Below are 24,838 nucleotides of genomic sequence, written 5' to 3' on the forward strand. Positions count from 1 at the left end.
TGCAGAACTTTCAATACTCAGTTAAAATTAAAGGTGCAAGACAATATTTTAATCTTTAAAAGTTTATCCATCTCTTATATACACACAGATATACACAAAGTGGTTCATGAGTCCATCCATCTAATATATATATATATATTTCTGCTGGAAAGGTTGGCTGGCGAGTATCTCTTGGCTTTCTATGAATCTGATTCACAGACTGGATTATTCTTTTAACTGGGCACTGAAAGGAGCCCATTTTCATCCGCTGTATCCAAGATCTTACAGATGACTGGAGATTCCACCTGAACAAAAACAACGACCCCCCCGCACCAAATGTTAGGTACTTTGAAACACAATATTGTCAAGTGTTTACAAAAGAAAATGCATAAGAAAGTAACTTGGGCATACTGTCTGACTTAAGCATCACTGTTTTTATAACTCTTTGGGACAGTTATTTGTATTTGTGAAATCTGTACGTGCAGTTATTTATTTATAGTAATGAAATCAAAGTAGCTTTACTCTCCCAAAACAAATGCAGATTGACACGATTCGCTTAGCACCAATTATGTATTCAGTGCAAGAGTTCACAAAAGGAGTCTGCCTTCAAGAACTTAACGTCTGAGATCCATACAAGACAGAACACGCTGAAATCCACTGGTAGGAATGACTTTTTGAAAGTTACTTACTAACTTGTGAGTGAGTTAAAGAGTTGGCTAAAGAGAGGGTGATAGCTTGATAGGAGATCTGGTAATAGCAAAATTCTACGTTTCTCCTGAGCATGTAGCATCTGACTCCATATTTGAAACATCTAGAATGCAGAGCATTCCATTCTGGGATCAGAAGGTTCTAAAAAGCTTTAGTACTTTTAGTTCACGGCTCAAGTGGTGATCTATGCAGGTCTGAAAACAGTTACAGGCAACTACCATAACTCACCCTCCCTTCTCTTAAGAAAGACAGGGCAAGTGTGTGAGACATTCTATACCTTGGGGGAGCATCCTATAACCCCCACATTCCTCATTTGTATAGAATTGTTATACAGAATTTATATTGCTTTGCATATAAAGCAGGCCATGTGAAGTATCAGGGGAAAGGTTATGATCTGGTGAAATATGTAAAATATCTAAATATGTATATCATTAATGCATATGAAGTTATGAGAATGTGTTGTATGGTTGTCACTAAAATATGCTGTGGGTTTGGGAGGCGCCCAGATACTAGCTCTCCAGAGACAATGACAAGGGAGGTAAACAACACCCGGGTGGGTGCTGTTGTACAGACATCACCAGCCATTGTCCAGCAGAGGAGCTACAATTCAATGACTCACCAGCATAAAGCCACACCAGGGGAATTGCTCAACCTTGCCTGGGGACTCAGCAATGCCCACCAGACATGCCTGGACTTGTGGTCTCCAAGAACATGGGACTGAGGGTATAAAACAGAACACAGGGGCCCTATGGTTGGCCTTTCTCCTGACCCAACAAAGACACTCAGAAGAAGATTGAAGACTCCAACAGAGGAAACTGGCCAGGTTTAAGGGACAAATCTGTATATTAAGGACTGCAATATCCAGTGGGGTGAGAAAAACTGCTTAATCTAGATGTTGCCCAGTCTAACTGGGTTGAGAGTTTAGACTGCGTGCTTATATTTTCATTTCTTTTGGTAACTAACTCTTTTTGCCTATCCCTTATAATAACTTAAAATCTATCTTTTGTAGTCATTAAATTTGTTTAACTGTTTATCTTTACCAGTGAGTTTGCCTGAAGTGTTTGGTAAGGGTGCTTGCTCAGGTTTACAAAGGCTGGTGTGTATTCATTTTCCATTGATGAAGTGGTGAACCAATTAATAAATTTGCACTGCTCAGCTTGAGCAGTGCAAGATGGTATAGTCCTGCGGTACCAGGCTGGGAGCTGAGGGGATTTAGCTGGTGCCTTTCTCTGTGTGATGCATGAGTGGCTGTGGAAACATTCATGCAATCTAGCTGGGCCTGGGGCTCTACACGCGGTTGTACTGAGTGATAACAGCACCTGGAGTGGTTTGCTGCTTGTCACTAGCAAAGTGTTGTGAGAGACAGCCCAGGCTGGAGCGTTAAGGAGGCACAATGGTCCCACAGTCCCATGCTGCACCCCAAGGGTCCTGTCACAGTGTGAATTAGTGTACTTGCAATTGCTCTCAAAACTAAACTGAATATGTAGCTCCAAGGTCTTTTTATCAGGTTGAACTTAAAACTGAAAACCCTAAGAATAACTGATAGTGTCAGCACAGTTCAGACTGATATTACTTAACAGCTCCACTGCTATTAGAACAGTGGTTCCCAAACGATTTATGTCGTGCCCCCATTTACCCATAATGTAATCTGTCCACACACCCCTGGGAGCCGGGACCACAGCTGGGGCTGGGAGCGGGGCCGTGGTCAGGGGCTGAGGACAGGGCCTTGGCTGGGAGCCGGAGGCAGAGCAGGGCTGGGTGGCGCTCCCTCTCTCCTCCTGTGGGGGCTGGCTCGGGCTCCGCTATGCCTGCCGAACATTCCTCAGCACCCCACCCCCAAGGGGCGCTCCACTGTAGTAGAAGTACTCTGCTTGTTTAGTGGGGTTCACAAAACTAGTGGCTACTGGCTCTCTGATCTATATAACACTAAAACACCTGAATATAAATCTAATTAAGACTATGTTACTTCAGAGGTTCCTTTTTAAAGATGCTTGGCTGCTTTGCAATTAAAAGCCAGTCACAATTTACTGGATTTAAGAACTCTTGTAGGATTCTGAGTAAATTCACTTTGCCCAATTAGAGATGTTTCAGCAACCACAGCATACACAAAAAGAAAAGGAGGACTTGTGGCACCTTAGAGACTAACCCATTTATCTCGAAGGTGCCACAAGTCCTCCTTTTCTTTTTGCGAATACAGACTAACACGGCTGTTCCTCTGAAACAGCATACACAAATGATTTAAAATTTGAAAAAGTTTTTGTTGATGTGCAACAGGAGGATCACGATCTAGAATTTGGACAAATGTAGGCATGGTCACAATGGATCACGTATTCTGTCCAGATACTATAAGAGGTTATTTCCAGTTCATTAAGAAATTGAGATTTGTTACAATTGCTTAAAAATAGATTATTTTAGAGAAAATTCTAGATGATTGAGTTATTGTAATTTAATTTTCATTTTAAATAATAATTTGAGCACCAACTCTGATGCTCTTGTACTCTGATGTTAGAATTCAGCTATATAGAGATACACTTAAAATGTCCTAAGGGAGCTAGATCTCCATCTCTAATTTTAGGCTATCTTCCATCATACCAAAGAGTGCACTCATTCAACCAGAATGAGTCTAACTGGTATTTTCAGAAAAACAATATTGAGCCATATTTGTCAGGGGCCTGATCAAATCAAATCAGTTTTTATTTAGAGGCTGGAAGCATGAAAATCCGACTAGCTTAATAATATGCTGAATGCCTCACACAGCAAATGGAAAAGTAACTGAGATGTAGTTTTTTCCAGGCTTAATATGTTTACGATTTAGAACTATTTTTTCTTCTGAATGCATTATTGAAGGTTACCTACAATGTATTAAAATAAGATCAGTTTAAGAGCTCAAGCTATTATGTGCAGACACCACCTTTACAAATACACACATTTTGTTTTCAAATATCTGAAAATCTGGTCCTGTGCTTACCAACTATGACATAAGTTAGGGTTCTATGTTTCACTGCAATGGCTGACTATATCACTAATCCTACAACAGCAACAAGGAACAAAAAGCACAGATTTCCGGAGTGCTTCCAGTAGTAGTGGTGGAGTCATCAACCTATGCAGCAGAAACTCTGGTTTTGTTAAGTAAAAATCTGTTTAGTGTAGCTTTAAATCTCTGGCAGATGCAAGTTAAAAAGGCCATGTCAAAACTGAACATGCATAATTTCTCTAACTGAAGTCTTGCACCTTGAGAAATCCCATTAGCTAGGCAGGGACTGTGGGCTGAGTGAATTCAAGCGTATATATTTACATACCCCGAGAATGTATTGACAGGAGTGAGGCTCCAGCATGTATACTGTTACAGCATGAGGGGAATCAGATTCTTTACACCTAAAAACAGGAATGATTTGAGTAAGTCTTCTAAAAAGCACAGAACTCTAGTAGTGGGTAAAGAGACAAAAACATATGACTAAATGGTTTAGTTAAGAATGTAACTTACTTCAACTTCACAATCACCTGCCTTGGTTTGTCAGTTAAGTCACAAACATCTCCATTACCATAGAAATGAGATACCACTCTGCCAGAAAGGTTTGAAATTAGACAAGAATTTGAACACTCCGACAACATTATCACCTTAAATGCCAAAAGCAAGCTGTAAGTTGAGTAATCAGACCTTTCAAACACTCCCGCCCCCTCAAATGCAAGAAACTTAAATATACATGAGGAAACAGAAAACGGGAAGAAAACACTGACAAGTTACATTTAATTTGTCTACTTCTATAGAAGCAGATACAACTGTGATTAACAATACTATTCTCCTGCATCACACCCAAGAGGCAGATGTTGAATTATAAATAGCTTCTTTTGTATTTTAAGTGAAATGAGTGTTTTATTCAACATACTCCGATAGTTTAGTGTATTGATTAGACTATAATTTACATGGCCCTGCAGTTTGGACTGTGGGGGTGTGAACTGCAGTGTTCAGTAGCCTGCTGTGCTGTAGCTTCCCTGGGTGGACACCTAGGTTTGTGTTAACACATATCCATAGTTCAAACTGTGGGGTCATGCAGACAAGCCCTTAGCCTACAGCTTTAAGCCTCTCCATTTCCCTTCCTCTGCAGCAATAAATATGAAACCAATTCTAGCACTTAGATGACATGCCCAGAGTGGTTCTGGTGGAAGGGACTTGATTACTTTAATCATTACTGGCTCTAAGCACTCAATACGAGAAATATTAACTTTACAACCAACGTGCTAAGAACCGTTTCTCAGTACCTAAATGGTTTTTGAACAATTCAAACAAGTTCATCTTTTCAACGTGTTATCTAAGGTTTATCCAGTCAAAAATCTAATTGACTGTACCCTTACCTAACTGTCTGCATACCATCTTCTCGGAGATAAGCTCTAGCAACATTCTTCTTGGCCCATTCAATGTGTTCTTCTTTGCTCCAGGTACCAACAACTACAGAAGTTTTGCCACTTTCCTTATCCTAAAATAAGACAAAACGATGATAAAAATCTTGTATCATGAGCTTTAATGAGCTTGCTGCAGAGAGATCACTTTAAAGACGAGAAGTATTAGGGAGTCAAATTTTTAATAATCTGAAAATCTTTTATCAGCTAATTGTTGGCTACACCACATTGCTGCTCCAATCAGGAACAGCTATGCGAGCACCATTTACTTACCTACAATATCAGAGGGGTAGCCGTGTTAGTCTGGATCTGTAAAAGCAGCAGAGTTCTGTGGCACCTTACAGACTAACAGACATATTGGAGCACTGCATGCATCTGATGAAGTGGGTATTCACCCATGAAAGCTTATGCACCAATATGTCTGTTAGTCTATAAGGTGCCACAGGACTCTTCGCCGCTTTTACCTACAATAGCTTACAAGTATGCCTCAACAGCCAGAACAGTTGTCCTATAGAAAGACACTTAGTTTTGACCACTTCTGATGTTGATTAATGGCGGCGCCTGCATTTCATTGCATAAACTGAAATTGTGCCAGCTTGACATAAAATTTCTCCCACTGAAGTCAGGAGTTTGGCCTGGTTAAACTACATAGCCTATGGGCTTGTTCTACACAAAGTTTTAGTTTATGGCAAGCTATGTTGAGAATCTACTCCACATTAGCCTGCTGCATGCTAACTGTCCACATGGATCCTGCTGAGATGCATTAACAGTTAGTGAGTTTTGATCTAGGGGCTGGTCTACACTAGAAAATTAGATTGACCTAGCTACATCGCTCAGAGGTATGAAAAATCTGACCTAAGTATCCATGTAGAAAGTGCTAGATTGATGGAAGAATTCTTCTGTTGAGCTAGCTTCTGCCTTTTAGGGAGACTGATTTACCAGAGCAATGGGAGAACCCCATTGTAATAAAGTCTACCCTGAAGTGCTACAGCAACATAGCTGTAGCATTTTAAGTGTAGACATAGCCTAGTCTGCTTTGAAACGGGACTAGATCAAAGTGCACTACTGAACTCTTAATGCACATCAACAGGCTCCATATGGACAGCTAGTGTGCAGCAGGCTAGTGTGGAGCAGAATCACACCTAAGCTTGCCAGAAACTGTTTGTGTACACAAGCCCTAAAAAGTTTTATATATATTAGTATATAGAATGGGGATATGGTGAAAAGAACATTTCCTATGGCTTGTTTGTAAATTAGAGGCTAAATTCCTCTCTTTTGGTCAGATTTACCATACTTACTGCACATTTCTCCTGGACTCTCTCTCCCAAACAACCCACAGCAAATTGTTCAGGTAGAGATTATATATCTTATACACTGGCCCAAAAATGTATGCTGATACTAGAAAGCATCTTAAAAAGCAGCCATGCACAGCATGTAAAATTAGTTCTTTTCCTAAAACCCAGACACAGTAGCTGATTTTACAAGATTTAGCAATGCGAGATCAAGCAGGACCCGACAGTGAAACATCTGCTTTGACAAGTGAACTGGGGACAAAAGAGAAAGGAATTCTGCTTGGACTCGCATCATCTCAAAAATATTGTCACTTTCAAAAAAGAGATCTGTACAAACATCTAGGACAAAATGATCCCCTCTGTTTTCATGACTGATGCAGACTCAGCTCAGGGGAAGAGAAGGGACATAAGGGAATAGTGCTCTTCCCTCACCCAGCAGAAGGGCTTCCCTGGGTTAAAAGAGGAAGGAGTCAGTATCAAGTGACATACTACATCCCCTGTGCATGGTGGACATCTGCATGTAAGTTAATGCTCCCTGAAGCAGCATGAAATCTCTGCCACCCACACTCTTGTCATTCACAAATTTATTTAAAGCATAAGTGTGGTGTAAACCAAGTTTTATAGAAAAAACACTGAAAATCCTATAAGACGTACCAAAGGAGTCTAATATTTTTGACACTAATAAGGAGGTGGGGAAATAGTAACAACCATCTCAGTTAGGTAGTCAAAATAAGAGAATGTTAAGCCTATAGCTTGATTCCTATAGTCTGTCCTTTCATGTAAATAGATCATGTGACAGGTACAATGGAGGAGTGTATGAGCTTGACATTTCTGGTATTATGACCAGTAATTAAATGGTTAATTTTGGCATTAGAACAGTCATCGTACTTCCAAGTTTGTATACTAAAATGAATTTCAATTTAAGTCTGCAAGACAAAAATACATCAATTGGTACTGCAAAGCCAACCTTTGAATCAGAAGGACTATTTTCACTCATTCTAAGGCACCTGTCACAACATCACTTATATTGACAGTTAAATAGTAAGGAATGGAGCAAAGTCTGCAGAAAGATGCAACCTTCAGTTTCTTTACCAGTGGATTTCTGTTGCCCCAGCTCATGAGCACATTCATAAAAGCAACTGTTAGCCATCTAGTGGCAGAAGATCAACTGCTATTTAACATACCTCATGATACTGATGTACATATTTGCCATAGCAGAATTCATACTTCCACCAACCAACACCCTGGAAAAAGAAATGGGAATAGAGTTCAAATACTGTGAAATACATTCTTTTCTCATCTATCCTATTGTAGCTTCAGAACTGTGTAATATGGAGCATCACTGCTTTATATAGATTATTTGCCACCAACAGCACCATCTACATATGAACCCCTGGAAAGCTGTAAGTACCCAATACAGTGTGTTCCTTCAGTCTTTTTCCTGAATCTTTTCTATTTCCTCCTCTTTCAGACGTAGCAGTAGTCATGGACTCCCTCTCTCTGCTACCTACCCTCCCAATTTTCTTGATCTTCCTGCCCTCTTTTCCAAAACTGGCTACCCATTATTTCCTATTTTACTGGGAAGAATCAAAAGAGAGAGAGAAAGTTCTCTTTCAGCTTTACACTCCTACCTTTCCTTCCAATCTCTAACATATTTCGTTCTCCAAAAGCAGTGTTTAAGACTTCCCTCCTTAACACATTCCACACCCAGTTATCTCACCATCCATGCTTTACTACATAAGACTGAACTTCATTTGGACTTAAACTGGAATGCTAAAGAGATCTTTTAGTGAGATTACTGAAGACTCTTGTTCCACTTTCTATAAATATTTCTTTTTTCAATTCTGTTAAAGTAATAATTTAGCAACTAAGAACACCATTACAACATTTACCAAATCAGTACAAAACTATGGCTTTCAGAAGGTGGACAAATTCTTATTAAGTACAGCATTTAACTTTATATTTTGATCCAAGTGGACAAGACAAAAAGACTAAGGTCTGTTCAGAAACCTTTCTGAGGATCAGAGGTGGCATTCTGGCTATCCACTTGAAAGATACGAAATGACTTATTGTGGTCTTCAAAGAATATACCTATCATCTTATCAGACACAACGTAGTCTTTCAGTTCATCTTACAGAAGCATCACATGAGATAGAATTACTCTACTAGAGTTTCAGACTGGAAATAACAAAAACAAAACATTAAGTTAGCTTTTGAATTTAGTGAAGATAAAACCTTCAGGTCAAGCTCTAGTAACTGGCAAATTACTGTGAGAAAAACACTGATGTAAGAAGCAGCAGGTCTGAGTTAACAGAAATTTTTCAGCTATCCAAGTCCACAAAGGAGAATTGAAACGTGAAACAAATATGCATTTAATAAGTGCTATTGTACACAGTTTATTTCTCACCCCATGGAAGCAGTAAGAACCACTAAGAAACTCCTTTATGAGTTGGTCATCAGTCAATTTGGAGATGTGTGTTGTTCCAACAGTTAGCAACTGTTGGGATCCAACAGCTACTGGCTTATGGATGGAGGAAAATTTCTCTTCTTTTGTTGAATGTATTTCTTCCTGAAATTAAAATTCAGACATATTTAGAGTCTACATATCAAAGAATATCAGGGTCGGAAGGGACCTCAGGAGGTCATCTAGTCCAACCCCCTGCTCAAAACAGGACCAATCCCCAATTTTTGCCCAAAATCCCTAACTGGCCCCCTCAAGGATTGAACTCACAACCCTGAGTTAGCAGGCCAATGCTTAGGCCACTGAGCTATCCCTCCCCACAATGTGTTTATATCCTCTACTAAACACATACTAGTTAACTGCGTGTTGAAAACTATTAGAATAAATATCAAATGAGACAAGCAGCTAATAAATGTGCAAGAACTTAACAGGTCAGCCATTTATTTCACTGCTTTGTGTGTTAAACACTTGCATCTAAGAATAGCTGAAAGAACAGAGGTCAAAAAAGTAATGGGAGATTTGGGGGTTATAGACTAGTAGTCCTAACTTTGACCGATAGTTTTTTTCTTTTCTTTTTTTTTCTTTAATATGACAGCAGCTATTGACAATTCCTACTGGTTTGCCACAGGCTACTCGAAAGATCAATATAATCATGCAGAGTGACAATCAGGGATAGAAACAGTTGCTGTAAATTTAAGGTTACAAGTACTGTAATAAGGAAAATTAAAAAGCTATACTTTCCAGTTTAAAATTACAGAACTCCTACCTCCTTAACCCTTCTAAAAGGCATCTTCAGCATTTCTTGCTGTTGCTCCAGCTGTTCCAGATTATGGGGTTTAAGTGGGGATCCTGGCAGAGACTGGCAAAATATGTCATTCACTGGAGAAGCCCTGAACCTGTCCAAACAAGTTATAGATACATCACCTGTTTTCTTGTTACACTTATTCTCACTATGCATAAAGGTATGCCAGCACACACACATTTGGTCTCAGTTTAAAAAACTAATGTATTAACACTCCAGGGTTAAACTTTGCATGCAATATGTCAGATCAGGATTTTTTTTTTTAATTTTTTTAAACTGTTGTTGCTATAAACAGAAATTTCAGTTGTAGGAGTGTAAAGAAAATAAAAGTTCACTGCATCATAATGTTTAACACTCAGGTACCTTAAAACTGCTTTATTAAGAAACCCACCAAGTAATTAGTCAATGCAATCTACCCTGTTTTAGTTCATAACATCTTACTTGCAAAAAGGCAGTTTTTCCATGCACGGTTAATCAACTTTAATGCTGAAAAAACAAGCACTCAAAAGTCAGGAAATTCCATAAATTAAGATTATATGCTCAGCCTTAACTCAGCATTCTTATACACAACGTGTCATTATTTTCAGCAAATACAAATGAATGCAAACTGGACTCTTACACAACCTTTCATACAGTACACAGACTATACGTGTTACTCATTTAAATTTGTCACTGAATATTTCATTAATTACTTTGGCATTATTAAATTATAAATTATCTTGTAAATTGAACCTTCACATGGCCAACACACAGACATATCACAAACACATTTTAATAAAGAGTTCACACTGTACTCTAATTAAACCTAGGAGAATTACATAGATCACTAATCTTGTTCATAATGTTCTAGGGCACTTATCTTCAACAACACAATCTTCACAAAGTAGCAGTGTAAATTCCTTGATGGAAATCCATGTGGGAGTGGCTACTTGGGACCCTGCTTAAAAATGAAACTATAAAAACCCCTGAGCAATGCTAGTCTAAAAGGCATTGGAATATCGACAACTACAAGAGGTAGTTTCAGAAGTCACAATATCACCACTCTTTCCTTATTTCATACAAATTAAGGCTTCTTCAAAGCATCTGGAAAGCCTGAATGAAAATTCAGACGTACTAAATATAAGTGGAAATATTTTTACAATACTATTGAATAATAGTATGTTAGTGATCGATGCATTTGCAAAAAATATCAAATTATTGTTTCTTACAATTTCGCATTACTTTATACTCATCTGTTTTGTATATATACTTCTAGCAATTTCATAGATTTACAGGTGCTTTTGAAAAAGGAAACTAGTTTTCTGGACAATCATCAGAATTTGTTATACAATAATATTGTTCACTGTACAGAAAGATGTGTAATAAATTTCAGTTTGTATTTAAGATAACTAAAGTTGCTTCCTGATTAATAAGTGACTATGTTCTAGATTAAGTAAACTCCATGTTTAACTGAAGAGTTTGAGTATGGTGCTACTAGATCAACTAGAACCATCAAGCAATTAAATGCAATTATATATTTCTTTTCACCTTTCCCTCCCATCTGTCAGGCACGCTCTACCCCACCCCCTGAAACACATTCACATGCTTAGGGATAAGGACAGATTGTGCCAACAATAAGAATTATGTATATTAAATTATATTTAGAACTAAAAAGAGTGCTCTTACTCCCCAACTTCACTTGCACTACTAAGCAGTAAAGATATGAGAATGTTTAGGGAGAGAAAGGATTCATGGCTGAAGTACTGTCCTGAACCACTTTGGGAGCAATGTGAAGTCCACTACAGGAAAGAAAAATGTATTTTTAATACTCCCACCTGTAGGCTGTTCTGAGCAAGGATTGAGCAGTATTTTGGGTGTGCTACTCGTGCCTTTGCTAGTTAATAGCATGACTGAATTGGGAGAATGTGTGTTTTGTTTTAGATGCATTTTCAAGACATCCAATATTCTCACTCATGGCCAAGAAGCCCTCCTCGCCTAGCTGGTAGTAAAGGTTTTGGGGCTCAACATAAATGATGGGAGAGAGGAAACAGAAACAGGAGTTAGTGGGATTAAAAAACAAAACCAAAAATTAACAAGCAATTTTCTAGCCCGCTTTTCTTTCTTCTGGACAGGTTTAATATTCTCATGTAATATTTGAAGTATTTCTAATTTGTCACTTGAATGGAGGCAGGTGAGGTGGGCAGAGCTAATCCTTAAATAAAGTTTGAAAATTCTTAAGAGTGAATCAAGATCAGAAGAATTATAGCAATGAAAGTAGAGCAATCTATACATTCACTGGTCAGCCACTGAGATAATTGTACTCTGTACAATCATTAAGTATATCCTTCCCCCTCAGAACATGTCAGCTATTAGCAGCTAGATAAGGGATTTGCATATTAGAACTGCAGAAATTATGCAATTATGCCACCTACCCCCAGCAAGAATGTAAGCATTTGCATCAGAGACAAAATTAGTTATACATCAGCAGCTGAACAGCACTGCTGTTTGATGGGGTAGTACAATACACTGACATTAAACTATTTGACAGATGTAGGACTAGATGTGGATTTACCACTAGCCCCAAGTAAGCTTTGTTAGATAGTTCTGCTGCATCAGGAGCAGATCAGGGGTCAATTTATGACCAATTCACAGTTCCTGGTTCTAATCTTACTCTAGGCAGGGCTGGAGGAAGGGGAGAAATAGTCTGCACTAGCCCTTCATCTGGCACAAATTACTTCCACAACAGCTCACAGCTGTGTTAGCTGGTGTACTGGGAGGTGAAGTCAAGCCACAACCCACTCCTCACCTCTGCCTGCTCACCTTTACAGGATGGGGGTAGGGGGGGAGTAGACGCCTTACGAGGCTGTTCTCCCCACTGTACAGTAATCTGCAGCAATGAATGTAGCTGATGCACAGGAGCAAGGTACCTTATGTTCCCTTTCTCCCCGGAACAGGTGCACGGGGCAAGCCACAATTTTGCTCATATGAAGAAGCTACATTGTAAAGCATCCTCCTCAAAAACAGAATAAATGTTAAGTATTCAATCTTATTTCTTCTATTTCCTGACTGTGGAGTGATTAATTTCTCAGTCTTAATGATTCATGGACAATTTTTTCCCTTAATTAATCTTGAAAATACTAAGTTAAGGTAAGAAAATCTGAGTTATCCATCACACAGTGCTTCTAACTTCCTTGATCTTGGGCTATCTGGCTCAATAGCTTATGAATGCAGCCATTATTAATTGAGGTCTGGTACTCTAATTGGAATTACTTTATTAATGTATGCTATAATACACTTGCACACACTGGCAATTTCTGCTAGAGATTGGAATAACCTATTAACTCCTCGTCACTTTAGCTAAAGGATGCTGCTGAGCTAAACTCTGAGTGCAGTGAACATTAAATTTGCCTGCTAAAGCAGGCAAAAAGGGTACTGCCTGTGAGCCAAACTTCAGACTTTCAACACTCAACTACTGAACATTTTCTTCAAGCCAGGTCCAGTCTGAAATTTCTAACTTCATCCCTTTCTGAGTTAGTTGAGAGTAAAGTTTCTTTAAATTTGAGCATTTTCTATATTTGAGTATTACAGAAGTGGGTGAACCAATTTTATTCAGCCTCTTCAAGAAAAAAAATCCCAAATTCACCTTTAGATAGAGACCCAGTCTGGAAAAATTTCAATCTTCAACGAACTGGAGGAAGTTAAGAACAAGCGAAGAGGCCTGGGTGGGTTTAAAATAAGAGCTGGGATTCAAACTAAGCTATAGCAGTGCTTCTCTTGCATAGAAAGTCAAATGCTCCATTTAAATTAGAAAATTGGTTGGTAAATAATGATTTGACAGTGTTACTACTTATTCACGGTATTCTGCAACTATGTTTGCATTGTGCATGACGGATGTTCTTACATCAGAGAGTACTTTTATTTCAATCTAGATATTCTAAAATAGGTTACAAATTACCATCTGTCTCTCTACACATCTCAGAACATGTTGCTATTAAAATGGAAATAGGTTGTTCAAAAACGTGATCAGTTCATCCATTATTTAACCGTACTTGCAGAGACCTGAGATCAGGATTCTGTTTTCCCAGCACAGATTGTTGACATAACACATCCCTAAAAAATATCTTACTTGTGTTTTACAGTCTCTCAACCGTCAGCTCTTGGAGGGTGAACACAGAATCCTAAACTCAGGTCTTGACAAAGAGGTGAAGGTGGAAGCAATGAATATTTGTTTTTAAAGTTTAAGCTATGATTAAATCTACACACACTGATAAGAGATCTTAACACTTTTTAATAAAGCTTTTAGATCATGTGAATAGGATTAAAGTCTGCAACTACCTAACGTCAGTGCAATAGAATGAAGTCCCAGTTCTAAAGCTGCCCTCTCTGTCAGGTGTACATAGGGTGACCAGACAGCAAATGTGAAAAATCGGGACAGGGTGTGTGTGTGTGTGTGTGGGGGGGTAATAAAAGCCTATATAAGAAAAAGACCCAAAAATAAGGACTGTCCCTATAAAATTGGGACATCTGGTCACCCTAGGTGTACATAAAGTACACATGTGCAAAAGATGGGACATGATTTCTAAAGTTAAGTGAACAAAAGCCAACTGAACATGGAAGCAGTAACCTAAGTCCCCTCGTGTATACACAAATAGGTGACCTGCACATGTACATATGGTATTTTGCAGTATTGTCAACCAAAAGCATTCAAATATCATAAGTGAGGCACCAAAAAGTCATGATCAGCATAATAAATCTTTCTTTGTTTTGCTGAGTGTGAAGAAAGTGGGTTTTTTTTTTGAGAGAGAGAACTAATGTTGGACGCTTTTTCCTTGCCTTCTGAACCCTCAGGCTGCAGTCACTTCACATTTCTAAACTTTTCTTTGCAACCATAATGGCTGGAAACTTAAAAAACACCAAACCCCGAGGCTCCCACGATGTCTTAACTCCAATAGTTGGAGCTTTAAGAAATACTCCAAATATTGTGATGCTCAATAAAAACTGCAAGAGTTGGCAATGAAGTATTTGCAAGCACGTTAAGCATATGCAAGGGTAAAAGAAAGTGTGTCCAGTTTTGCACAAGGAACCACAACTGGCCATAATTTTTGCACATACAAAAGACAGCGGACTAAAAATTTGGCCCCATATGTGCAAAAGGATCACTAGAGCCAAAATGTTAGCTGAAATTTGGAAACTGTACCTATATTTAGGATGGTTGCATAACAGAGGTGTCAATATGACCACTTCATATTCACATGTAGTAACTTCTGCTACTGATAGGATCTCATGTTTAGCTTCAGGATGACAGATATACATCACTGTACTTGATCTGGGCAGGTTGTGTCTCAAAATACAAGGTGTACCATTTCCCATTCCTACAGGATAGTATGGGGTCATCTGCCCTTCTATGTTCTTTGTAGGAATCTGGGTGAAAGAAAAAAGGTTAATTAGAAAATGTAGTAGAGCTGTTTCACTTCTCTGTAATGGCAACACTACAGCTCATTAGACTCCAGGTTTCAATAATGTTTTAACCATATTTTCATTTAGGGATTTTCCCCCCTCCTTTTGCCAAGAGGTAGAGTTTGGTTGTTAGTGGCCAGGAACTTCACAGGTAGAAGAAAGTAGAGAGTTAAGAATCTTAATGTATAATCAGGCAAAACCAATGAGTGAATGGGTAAAGGTTAGGAGCAATAAGAGTTAATAAGATAATGTAAAAGCCCAGGCAGCCTTCAGCAACAGATGGATAGAACTGGGGTAGGGAGTCCTTGGATAAGCAGAGAAATAAGTGCTACCCACTTTGTAATGCAAGAGTTCATAGGTTCTCACATACCATGGATCTGTCTTAAATTTAAGATCTGTGGTGTTACTAAGGGTTTGTTTTTTTATAAAACTTAGCACTTCAACAAGAATGTGGAAAGTGATTCTTTTAAAAAATAAATTAACTGTCAGCCTAGCCTTAACGTCCAGTGTCTTGGGACTGGACAGGGCAAGAAACTCATTGGTGGAAGAGAACAAGTAAGCTTCTCCAAAACTGGACCAGTGATCAAAAAGGGAAAACAGCTTATTTTCTACTCACGCCTGGATTAGTGAACTGAACATTTAATCATATCTACATTTAAGTTGCCTCCATTGTTGATGGCAAAAGCGAAAGCAACATTTTACACTTGCCTCTTTCAGATTTTCCTTTTCGTCTTGATCTACAGAATAATATAAGAATGAGAGAAGTGTAAAGGTCTTTAAAATATATATAAAATAATAAAGATATAAATTTATATACAAAGTTATGCTAGGTAAGAGATTCAGTTTTAGAAATAAAGGCATTTCCTCTCAGCACACCAGCCCTGATGTACCATACGGACATTTTCATGTGAGACTAAGCAAAGTTTCCTTACACAATTATAATTTGCTTAATACTGGCTTTCACTGAAATATGCTTGTATATTAGAATAATGTTGTCAAATATTACATGGCAAATGTTTGTCCTAAAGTACTATAAAACTTATAATTTAATGTGTCAAATCTTCCCTTAATCTTAAATTTTTACTTATGTTGATAGGTCTGTCACTTAGGATTTTTTTCTTTTTAAATGGATTAACTTAAATAATATTGGTTCAAAGATTTTTTGTATACTTTGTATTTCACAGCACTTTGTGTACAGTCAGTTTGTCTACTCAGTCTCACCTGTCTGTAGAAGTAGGGGCAAGAAGAAAATGCAGTTGTAAAATGAAGACACTGGTAAGGGGACTGGAGCAAGCAGAGTAAATTCTTTTAAAATGATTAGTTTCAAAGTTAGTGTCCCGTTAAACAAAAAATGTCTCTTATGTTTGGAAACTCAAGACAAGCCAGGTTCTGCGCTGTGGTAAGGTCACTTTATGCTAGAACCGTGCCAAGTGACCTTACTGATGCCCTAAAGGAGCAACTGACCACTTCCTTCATAATGAAGGAATTCTTTTTGCTGGCACAGCAGACTATGCTTACATCTCCTGCCTCTCCCCACTCTCTGTGCTTAGGGAGCATGCTGGAAGCAGGGCTAGAGTGTACTGCATGCCAATGATCACTTGTTTATTTTCCCCCAGTTGGGCGCTACAAGTTGGTACAGGTCTCAACAGCTTTACAGTTCTCTAACCAGTGCCAGAGACGGATCAGCATAATTGCTAGTGAGATAAGAAAGGAGACTTCAGGCCACCCTGACATCCCTCCCTTGAGCTGCACCAACCTTGCTTTAGCACACCTGGGGACTGACACCACAATGTTTTGGGATTCTTTCGTACCCTACTCAAGACTATGCTGGCACCAATTATGTTAATGCACAAGTATAAGGTGAGCCAAGGAATTTCAACTCCATATGAAGTACAGAAAAAAAACCTAATGGAAAAGGACAGAATAACTCAAAAAAGGATGTTAACATTTCTAAGGTCCCAATCCACCTCCAGAGATGATGCACTTTTACCACTGTGCACTGAATTTTAGCCAAAATCTGCTAGGTACTGTACATATAAGACAGTCTCTGCCCTGAATTACTTAGAATTTTAAACACAAAAAAACAGTCAAAAACTGGGTTAACAGGCTACAGCATACAAGAAGAGGGATTAGGACAAAGACTGGCACACAGGTTCATTTTTAATATTTTGTATATATGTTCTATCCCCAACTGCCCTTCTACCAAGCCATAATTAGCTGGCAGATTAGTTGGCACCCAGTAGGTGGTCTGACTGAACTAATAGGATGGGGGGGGGGGGAGATGAGGTGCCAAGAGGAAATTACCACAAAACAATGGAGTTATGAAAAGTAGCATTCCACTGTGTTCTATTTCTCTCTTCCATTGGAAAGCACATTGGACATTTTTCCATAAATAAATTCTAGCATATTTTTGTGAAAACAACAAATAATACTAGAATGTATACATCATCAGCATTAGCAAAAACCCCACAAACAAAAAACAGAGACAAACCTGGGTCTGATAATGGACTCTTTATCAGCATGTTCCCAAGGTAGTACTCTTGGATGTTTATTTTCTAGAACCAAAAACAAATACAATTATAGTTTTGTTTGTTAAAGCTAACTTTCTCCACATAAGCTTCAACTGTGCTTTCTGTTCATTCCTGTCAGAATTAATTTGTGGTAACTTCAGCATCAAAAAGTGTCAGTTCTAAATTGTTCTATTTTTTGTTTGGGTCTCATAAGCTTCTACAAACATACCTGGCCAGTTTCTTTCTCTTCATGGTATTGACGAATATATTTTCCATGGCAGACTTCATAAGTCCAGTAAGATTCAATCTAAAAAAATATTCATGTTTTATTCAGCAACATGAGTCTGGCAATCAACATTTTCCAAAACTTTAGGACTTAATTTGGACAGATAAGTAGCAAAATCAACCCCCTGTCGGTAGGATGATGGAACCCTCAAGTAGCAAAAAACTGCAGTGAGTTTTCCCAGCATTCCAGGGATATTAACTGTGTTCCAAATATGCATAATGGGTGAAATTACTGTGGTTTTTTTGCTGATGTAGTGTATCATTTTTTATGCAGATGAGAGCCAAATACATCCCCACCAACCCAGAGCCAGATTGTGAGGCCACAGCACAGACCTGCTGTGGCCACTACTATGGACTATACGTTGAATTATTAGTTGCAGCCCACTCCCCTTCCCATACCACTTGTGTGGAGGTGTTGGGCCACTGGGTCTGAACAATAATGGATATGGAATGTACTCTCCCTGGTCCATCCTCAGTGCTAGCTTGCCGGGGACAAGTATTAGTTAACCTCCACACGGGGGTCCAAGGGGTTGTCCCTCCCCTGCTTTGTGGCCACTCAGCCCAGGACAAATGCAGAGATAAGGTAGTATGGAGGGACTTTGGTACTTGGATGAATTTCATCCTGTGAAAGAATTCTGGGTACCTAAGGCTTTGATAGTGAGTGAATCTGGTCCAATCACACTTGTCAGGGTTCACTGGCCACTCTTAAAAACGTAGCAACTTTTTTTAACGTAGTAAAGTTATGTTTGAGAGGCAAACTTCGGGGGTCTGTGGAGGCACTTTGCTTTTAGCCTGGTCATACATTCAAGACAGGCCTTGTAACCACAACTGTCCTGTATTATGGTTTGCATACTGGAAGTACAATGACAAATTGTTTGTATAATCACCTTCTCTACAATTATTTAAGTACTTCGAATGCAATTTTTTCAGCAATACTATTAAATATTAACACTAATGAAGTTTATAAAACATGCCTGCTTTCACTGCTAAATGGAATTGCATACATATTTTAATGTTTATTGTAGTCAACTGTAAATAGGTTGAAATGTAGATGGTTTATTCTGGTAATTTGCAAATTAGAGTGAAAACAGAAAGAACATACTCTATATGAACAACTACTTTGTTTGAAAAGAGGTTCCAACAATTCTCCTGGACTAGGCCCTTTGTAATCCTTTTCTTCTTCCTAGAACAACAAAGTTTCACACTTTTAGCTATATATGCAATATTAAAATTAAATGTACAATAGTCAGATCGTTCATTTGAATAAGGAAAACAATCACTTCCAAAGATTAAGATACAGAATCTCTGTCTCCAATAACATGCCGTGTGGTGATTAAAAGAAACTTTAAATTTTAGTTATTAGGAAGGGACACTGAAGAAAAGTATAAGAGTCACGAATAAATCCGTCGAACCAAACAAATCCAGGAATTACAGATTTGGAACTGCAGAAATACGGCTTTTTTGTATTTTTAGAAGTACTAGAGTTCAACCTGCTGATGACAAAATAAGATACAAGCATTCAAATTGAGGTGTGAATAATTTCTATAGCACTGAAAACATTTCACACCTGTTTCTTAATTCAATATTTGTGTTGCAAATGTACATTTAAAAGGTAGCTGTCACCAGTTTTTCACAGAACAAAAATCTGAATCTAATTTTAAAAAAAATGCAGAAGAAAGATTCAGTGAAAAATGATTAGTGATGTGTGCCACTAACACACGCACACATACATTAAAGAGATTTCCATTGTACTGTCTGTTAGAACTAGCAAATACTTCTACGATAGTAGTATCTAAATAAAGAAGTCTGACAAAGAAGAGGTACATGGTGCAGAGGAGAGCAGAAGGGTCAGCAGCACTTATAATGGACATCATATTGCAAATTCAAAGGTTGTGGACAATTAAGGCAATATTCTCTAATGCAAAGTTCTAGGTCTGTGAGACTCCAACCTGACCTGGTTTTCAACCTTTTTTCAAGTCACCTCTTTCTTTCTTTGCAATGGATTTGTAGATGGAGACTCCTATAGCTCCTCCCTGCATACCACATTCTAGCATAGTTGTGGCCTTCTCCCCATTCTCTCTCTCTCATGGTCTTTTCTGTCTCTTTTTGTCATATTTTCCCTTTTCTATTTTATTGTTGTTCTCTCCTTTTTTGCTTCCCTTCTCCACATACCTGAATGCTACATGGTGCTCTGACTCACCTGATAGAGCCATGGGGTTGGGTAGCAGAATCTTGTGAGTGAGCCAAGAGCCACAGAAGAGAAGCTAAACTTTTACACATAAGCTGATCCCACAGCTGGCTGCACAGGCACAAGCAGACACCTACTATTTTACATGAAGTAGCTGCAGAAGGATAAGTTCAACAGGAAGTGAGGTGGATATGAAGTTATGTAGCTTGCCTGTCCCCACTGCTTCTTCTCCTCTATCTGCCCCCTCCTGGCCTACTCTTGTGCTACTGCCTCTCCTGTGAAGAAACCACATCCCCTCTCTCGGGGGAGGGGAGAACCTTCTCATAGTTACTTTTATGGGAGAAGATGAGATATTCTGAAAACTGGCAGTACAGTGCTTTGCTCCTACCCAGTCATCCATCACTGCCCAGGGAAAAACCCAGTAATGGAGTAGCCGTAGTATTAGTTAGAACCTCTGTGGCTATGACCAGTGGTTAAAGCAGTGGTCCCCAAATTGTGGGGTGCACACCCGAATGTTTGGGGGGCATGCAGCAGGGCCTGGACGACCCCCCACAGGGGGCAGGAGGGAGCAGCAACCAGCCCTGCTCTATCTCCAGCCCAGCTCCAATCCCAATTGCAGCTCCACTCCAACCCTAGCCCAGCTCCACTTGCAGCCACAGCTCCACTCCGCCCCCAGGCCAGCTCTGCCCTCATTCCTTCTCTGCCCCCATGCCAGCTCCGCTTCTAGCCCACCTCCTCCCCCATCCCAACTGCTGCCCCCAGCTCCACCTTAAGCCCAAGCTCCTCTGCTGAGGAAGCCTTGGCTGTGCAGTAATGAAGGGAGGGCACAGACAGATTCCATTACTGATAAGGCAGGGGGGCACGACAGGAAAAGTTTGGGCAGTATTGGGTTAAAGCAAGGGGGAAGTACAGCTTCCCGCTACTGTCCTTAGCTGATATAAATATCTTTCTTCCACACTTTCCTGCTCCTCCATGACTCTTGTTCCAAGAGTGCCTCTTCCTATTTCAATCTGCTTTAAATACCACTTATACCTAAGGCTACACTTATGTCACGGAGGTCATGGAAGTCACGGAATCCATGATTTCCAGAGACCTCTGTGACATTTTCTGCTTCAGTCCCTGGAGTTATGGGACTGGAGCTGGCAGCCAGCGGGGCCCCGGCAGGGTTCCAGCAACAGCCTCTTCAGTGTCCCCCTGCAGACTTCCAGGGACAAGAGACAGCCTCCTCAGGGTTCCAGTGACTGGGGACAGCCTCGCAGGGGAAGGGAGGGGGAAAGAACCCTGCAGCTCCCAGCTCCCATGGTGGCACGGGAAACCATGGAGCCGCAGGAGTAAGTCAGACAGGTCATGGCTTTCATGAATTTTTGTTTATTGCCCGTGATCTGTTTACTAAAAACAACCATGACAAAAATCTTAGCCTTACTTAAACCCAATGTTATTAGTTACCCAAACAAGAGGTGATGCTAGTGGACAGCGCATCTCTCCACCAACACTGGCTATTGCAAGCACATGAAACCGGTCTTTCTACTCTCTACCTTGGCTTCTCATACTATAACATCCCAAGTTAAAGTCACTAAATAGTTTGGGCCTAGAATTTATAAAAGATCGCCTAAAGCTTCAGGATGAAGACCTTGCTTAACAGCTTCACTCCTCAGGCACAACAGAACTTTTTATCGTAAGGATAAGCTAATCTGTGCAGAACACAAAGGTTTTCCAAGTTTTCTTGCTCCAAGACTGTGAAATGAACTCCTGGAACTACGGACCATCACCAGCTTCACCACTGCAGGTTCCATTGCAAATGCAAGGTGCATTTTGACCTGCCTTCTCCAATACAAATACAGAGCTGTGTGTACAATAAAAAACAAATAAATGCCCTAACACAGTGGTTCTCAAACTTTTGTAGTGGTGACTCCTTTCATACAGCAAGCCTCTGAGTGTGACCCCCCCCCCTATAAATTAAAAACACTTTTTTTATATTTAACACTATTATAAATGCTGGAAGCAAAGTGGGGTTTGCAGTGGAGGCTGACAGCTCGTGACCCCCTAGGTCATAACATACAACCCTGAGTGGCCCCGACCTCCCAAGTTTGAGAACCCCTGCCCTATCAAAACAAAACATTACATTGCACATGCAATTGTTCCAGTGTGGAGAGGATGAAAGAGAGACAGAATGTTAGTCACACTTCTTAATGCACTAGTGCAGGGGTGGGCAAACTATGGCCCGCGGGCCACACCCAGCCCACCAGCCATTTTAATCCGGCCCTTGAGCTCGTGCTAGGGAGTGGGGTCAGAGGCTTTTCCATGCGGCTCCCGGAAGCACAGGCATGTCCGCCCTCTGGCTGCTACACATGGGGCAGCCAGGGATATCCACTCCGCATGCTGTCCCTGCAGCTCACATTGTCCGGGAACCTTGGCCAGTGGTAGCTGCAGGGGCGGAGCCTGCGGAGGCGGCAGCGCGCAGCAGAGCTGCCTGGCCGTGCCTCTGCCTAGGAGCTGGAGAGGGAACATGCCGCTGCTTCCGGGAGCCACTTGAGGTAAGCGCCGCCCGGAGCCTGCACCCCTGAGACACCCCCCTGGGCCCCAACACTTTGCTCCAGCCTTGATCCCTCCCCCCACGCTCCAAACCCCTTGGTCCCAGCCTGGAGCCCCCCCCAAACCGCTCATCCTCAGCCCCATCCCAGAGCCTGCACCCCCAGCTGGAACCCTCCTGCAGCCCCCTCCCCCGCCTGGAGCCCCCTCCTGCACCCGGCACTCCTTATTTCTGGCCCCACCCTGGAATCTGCATGCCCAGCCCAGAGCCTGTACCTCCTCCCACAGCAACCCCAATTTTGTGAGCATTCATACAATTTCTATACCCAGATGGGGCCCTCAGGCCAAAAGTTTGCCCACCCCTGCAGGAGTGGAAGGTGCTCAGATATTCGCGATGAAGATGGTATAAGAATCTGTGGCTCTGGAATTAAGGCACATAACTGAGACTAGCCAACCCACCAATCATTTTCCCTAATTAAGGACGTCAGGACTGGTTCACACCAAACCCACTAAAAACAGAACTACCATATTGTCTATAATGAACATGTTTAATTATAGAACTGCCATACTGTGAAACATTTTGCAGAGAAATTTTGTTTTAAAAAGGAAGAAAACTATTTAATATTACAGATGTGTCACTAACAATCTATAATTGCAACAACTTGATTTAAGCTTACCTCATCTCCGTTTGCTATCAGTGGAAGTATACATTTATATTTTTCTTTATCTACAGTTGTCATAATGATGTAATTATCTTCTTTGTACAAAACACCAGTTGTTGGCTAAAAGTAAAACAAAAACAAATCCCATGAAGATGGATTTTTTTTGAAAATGCTATAAAAACTCAAATATATTCCTAGCCCTAGGTACAAAGCAGTTTATTAAAGGAGTTCCCTGTATCTTATCAGGTCCTAGAGATGTCAGCAGACTGCTTTTTACCATTTGCAGTGACAGTTTGTCTTCTGATCTTTGTCTTAACCTTTTTTTGCTCCTCTGCCTTTGTCTAAACTCTCCCTACCCCCATGTTCCTCTACCCCAGTTTTTCTTTCATCCTATTTACTCATTCCCTCTCCTTTCCCCTGTTCCATAAAAATAAGAGAACTTGTAAGATATAACTTCCAAATGAATAGGGTGATGATGGGCTATGCTGTACCTCTTTCCTCTAACCTTTCCTTGTTTTACCTAGACTGTAAAATCTTCAAGGCAGATGCAGCGTCTTCCTTTGCTTGAACAGAGTTTAATACAATGGGCCCCAACCCCACTTCCAAACGAAGTCTGTAATAAAACAACAGGAGCGTAGAGTAGATTACCATACTTTTCCTTTCTTTTAAAGGCACATCCGAATCCCAGACTGCTTCTAACACTGAAAAAGGTACGGCATGTTGGGGTCCCATCTTTGTATCTCAATGACTGTCACTGCAAATATACTCAGTTTACAAAGGAAGATGATTTTCCCAACTACGACCATGCAAATTCAGCCTGGGATTTCTCTCGAGCTGGTGCAATCCCCTCCTGAAGGTTCCTCACACCGAATGGCGTGCACAGCCATGGTGACGATGTGCAATGCATAATCCAGCGCCGTCTCCCACAGCACGGAGAAAGGCATCGGAGTTAACGAAATAAACCCGGGTCCTTGTCAGACAGTAAGACTTTAACTAAAGACGCACGAGCAGATTTGTGGATTTAAAATATTTGTCTAGTCACTCTTCTGACCATAACCACACGGCGCGACTCCCCCGCCCGCCGGGGCTCCCACCGACCGGATGCCCCCCGGGGTCTTCCCCGCCCGCCGGCCCGGGCGCTCCCGCACTGACCAGGCTGAAGTCGGTGCCGGGCCAGTTCACCCTGAAGGGGATGTCGTCGCTGAGCTGCGGGAGGGCTCGGCCGCCGCCGCCCCCGGACCCCGCCAGGACCCCGCCCAGCAGCGCCAGCAGCGCCGCCGGTCCCAGCCGGCACCGCCTCATCCCGCCCGGCGGGGGGCTGTGGGGACCGATCGGGAGAGAGCCTGCAGCCACCCAGGCACAACCGCGAGCAACCACCGGCCACGTCTGCTTCCGGTGGAGTGCTTAACGCCATTTCCGGGGCGGGCCGAGTGCACATCAACATCCGGGTCACGGAGATCGCCCGCGCCGATCGCCCGCTTCCGGAGTGAGGCCACCCGTCGGACTCGGTAAGAGGCGTCGGGGTTTGTCCTCTTGCTGCCCGGAGCTTCTGATGGTACCGGGCCGGGCGGTCCCTGGGCTCTGGTTC

At 40.9% G+C, this 24,838-nt stretch overlaps 2 protein-coding genes across 4 annotated transcripts in view; one reads left to right on the forward strand and one right to left on the reverse strand.

Moving 5' to 3' along the window:
* Positions 1-27: 27 nt before the first annotated feature.
* On the reverse strand, positions 28-24,679 carry ERLEC1 (endoplasmic reticulum lectin 1). The gene is given in 15 exon segments (XM_048842872.2): positions 28-284; positions 3,987-4,062; positions 4,172-4,249; positions 5,041-5,162; positions 7,562-7,621; positions 8,785-8,946; positions 9,605-9,734; positions 14,817-15,040; positions 15,785-15,813; positions 17,568-17,631; positions 17,816-17,893; positions 18,974-19,054; positions 23,266-23,370; positions 24,403-24,621; positions 24,623-24,679. Coding segments are annotated over 15 exon segments (1,542 nt in total). The 5' UTR covers positions 24,665-24,679; the 3' UTR covers positions 28-212.
* The window catches only part of ASB3 (ankyrin repeat and SOCS box containing 3), a 133,027-nt gene continuing 132,866 nt past the window's right edge, over positions 24,678-24,838 (forward strand). For 2 of the 3 annotated variants that reach the window (XM_048842869.2, XM_048842871.2), the window contains exon 1: positions 24,683-24,758. The gene's annotated coding sequence lies outside the window, so the exon portion shown is untranslated. Of the gene's footprint in view, positions 24,759-24,838 lie in introns of all 3 variants that reach the window. The other variant, XM_048842870.2, reaches the window with a different exon arrangement.

This window comes from Caretta caretta, chromosome 3 (genome assembly GCF_965140235.1).
Source record: "Caretta caretta isolate rCarCar2 chromosome 3, rCarCar1.hap1, whole genome shotgun sequence".
In the NCBI taxonomy this organism is placed as follows: domain Eukaryota; kingdom Metazoa; phylum Chordata; order Testudines; family Cheloniidae; genus Caretta; species Caretta caretta.